Source organism: Triticum dicoccoides, chromosome 3A, assembly GCF_002162155.2.
Source record: "Triticum dicoccoides isolate Atlit2015 ecotype Zavitan chromosome 3A, WEW_v2.0, whole genome shotgun sequence".
NCBI lineage: Eukaryota > Viridiplantae > Streptophyta > Magnoliopsida > Poales > Poaceae > Triticum > Triticum dicoccoides.
In genome coordinates this window covers 715259986-715263149 of record NC_041384.1, presented here as the reverse complement: position 1 = coordinate 715263149, position 3164 = coordinate 715259986, and the positions used below count along the sequence as shown (strand labels likewise).

The window sequence follows — 3164 nt, the reverse complement described above, 5'->3', positions numbered from 1 at the left end:
CGTCGATCAAAAAATCGCAACCCAACTGCCTACCCACATCCAGCCCAAATGTGTAGGTTGTCCAACTAGCCATCTCATATGTGAGGCAGATATGAGGACGCTCGAGCATGCCCGGACACATCCACCATGTTGGACTGGTGGGCGGGACCCGCGAAAAAACACATCGATCCTTTGGGTTCTGCCTCTGATTTGGTGAGGACACATTCAGATTGCCCCTCCGGTGCACCGTCTGAAGTTCCAAAACCATCTATTTAAGGCGGACAACGAGGGTAAACCCTAGACGCCCTCGTTCCCCTCATCTCCCTCTCATCCGCACTGCTAGCGCTCCCACCCCCTCTTCCCCTTCCACTTCGACCTCGACATTTGCCATGGTCTGACAAAAGACAAATTACTACAAAATGCTCACACCCTAGTGCCAAGCGAGATCGCCACTAATATGCGTGTCGCGAAGAGTGTCGCATTGCTTAAATTGCGGCGTACTAGATGGACGTACTAGGGAAGGGGGAGGAGGAGGATGCAGCGCCATGGGAGGAGGTCCCAAAGGAGGAGTAGGAGGTGGCCATGGAGGACATGCAGGAGGAGGTGGAGGAGGTGTTGGGCCCGGAGGTTGAGCCGACAACTTTGGCATGGAAGAGGCGGATGTGGAGTTCCAACACGCCCAAGCTGTGGAGGCGACAACACAGTTCGAGGTGAAGCAAGCTGTCATCCTTGACTGGACCCAATCCAAGTGGGAGGTGGCGATGAACCTCCATCGTATCCACTTCGCCGACATGAGGTGGGAACGACACTTCATTGAGGACAAGAAGTTGGAGCTATGCCCCGCTGCAAATGACCACGAGGCCGGTCCGTCCGACAAAGGGGTCATATACATCTCTAAAGACGAGTAAAAGTAAGGTAGTTTTTATTTGAATGGAGCTCGTTTTATCCATATATGCATGATGATGAACGTATGATGAATCTTAGGTTATTTGGATTCGTATGTAAATAGGGGTTTGCATATGAGAGCCGATCGGCTCTGGTCCGCGAACATGCCCGCAGATATATAGGGGTCATATTTGAACATTACGCGGTTGTAGATGCTCTAAAAGTTTTACCCTTTCTACGGTTAATTTGTTATTTTTAGGACATTAAGTTTCTAGGTATTTGTTGGAGGTAAATGTGCGTAATGGTTTAAATATAGATCATAGACCCAAAAAATGCGAAATTTTGACATATCTCACATAGTAGTTATTGTTGAGTGGAATGAGTTTCAGCACAACCGAGTAAGCAGCTATTGCTTCACATGCAAGCCTGGCTCATTTCTTCTCGAAACCTAGCTCATTCCTCATAGCTGTCCACATGACAAATTTTGCAAAACATTCTCAAATTTTTACCACGTCCTCTAGGGACCTTATCATGAGACCATCTCTAGAATTTTGGGCTTCTTTTGAATTTTTGGAAATAAAATGGGAATAACATACATGTCCGTGGCCGGGAGCTTGGCCCACTAGTGTATAGGAAAACTTTTATTTTGTGTTATATGGGCAAAACATATACTAAAGACGACAAATATTTTCTTCAAACCACTTTTGTTCATAATTTCATGTATCTGCAGTTCAAACTTGAATTACATTGAGTAAATTCCTAGAAATGTACTTAATGTCTTAAATATAGCAAATGGCCCTCAGAAAATGCCAACTTTGAAATGTTACATGTAGTCGTGTGTGTTCAGTCTGGGGAAATTTTGAAGGACAATGGAGAAGCAGCTATCGCTTTCGATGTGACCTGATCTGTGCCCTCTCGAAACCTAGTTTCATCTCGAAGATGGCCTGGTTTGTCAGCAGTCCACGTGACTATTTTTGTGAAACATTCTCAAATTCTATCACAGCCTTTGGAGGCCATATAAGGACACCATGCCAAGTCTCAGAATTTTCGACTTTGTTTGAAGTTCAGAATTAAAAGGATAACAACCTACATTTTGGTGGTCGGGTCTTGGCCCACTTTTGTATGAGACTGCTTTTATTTATTTTATTGGGATAAACATATATGAAAGACCATCAATAATATATTTCAATCCACTTTCGGCCATAATTTCATGTACATGTAGTTTAAATTTTAATGATATTTATTAAATACGTAAAAATGCGTTTAATGTCTCCAATATAGCAAACAGCCTCAGAAAAAATGTGAAATGTTGACATGTTTCATGCAATGGTATGTGTTGAGTCTACACGCAATTTGCTGGCCAATGAAGGAAGCAGTAGTCACTTCGCATGCGAACTGAAGCCATTATCTCTTGAAAACTAGCTTCTTGCTTGCAGCTGATCTGGTTTGTAAGTAATCTATTTGACAATTTTTTAAAAATATTCACTAAATTTACCACTACCTCTAGGGCGCATATCATGACACGCTGTCAAGCCTTGGGACTTTTGGGCTTCGTTTGAATTTTTGAGAATTAAAATGATAATAACCTACACGTTGTTGGCCAGTTGTGGCCCCATGGTCTATGAGAATGATTTTCTTTTGTGGTATATGGACTAAACATATAGTGAAGACCATCAATAATATTTTTCAACCCACTTTTGGCCATAATTTGTAAACGCAAGGTTTGTCTCATGGGAAACATGGCCATTTCCCTCTAAAAATCTGTGTAAGACATAATCTTGGCGGTACCCTCAAGGCCGGGACTACCCTTTGCGTGACATGATCCATGTCGGTATCTGCCTCGTCGTGCATACCCCCAATAAGACATGACCATCTCCTGCATCGCTCAATATGTTGCTCATTATATCATCGTGTTGTAATGTCAAAAACCTTGCTCCAACAATAGACCCTCGTAGGCCCGTGTGGTATTGTAGAGCCCCCATGCGCAACCCATTTGTCCAAGTTGTCCAGCGCCCCCAAACCCGGCCTATATGTGCAGCAAATTTGGGGCCGCTCGGACGGGTCCGCCATGTCGGACTGACAATCCATACACACGGGGAACCAGTGCACCCCCATTGCGCGACAGGCGACGCGCCGCCTGAGGAGCCGCTCTCGTCTAGTAAAAGCCAATTGACAGACCCCAAACCCTAGCCATATTCATTTACCCCTTTTCTCCACCCATCCGTGTGTTGCTGCCTCGCGTCCTCGTTCGAGCTTGTCCTCCTGATGCGCGGCCGTGTGATGTAGTACAAGCAGCTGGA

The 3164-nt window shown here is 44.8% G+C and overlaps 1 protein-coding gene across 1 annotated transcript in view; it reads right to left on the bottom strand.

Annotated features, from left to right (window-relative positions):
* LOC119273076 (protein LIFEGUARD 2-like) overlaps positions 1-752 on the bottom strand; it is a 6791-nt gene extending 6039 nt beyond the window's left edge. Inside the window, exon 1 of the mRNA XM_037554373.1 lies at positions 494-752. Coding sequence (XP_037410270.1) covers positions 494-752 — 259 coding nt within the window. The remainder of the gene's footprint in view (positions 1-493) is intronic.
* Between the last annotated feature and the right edge of the window lie 2412 nt (positions 753-3164).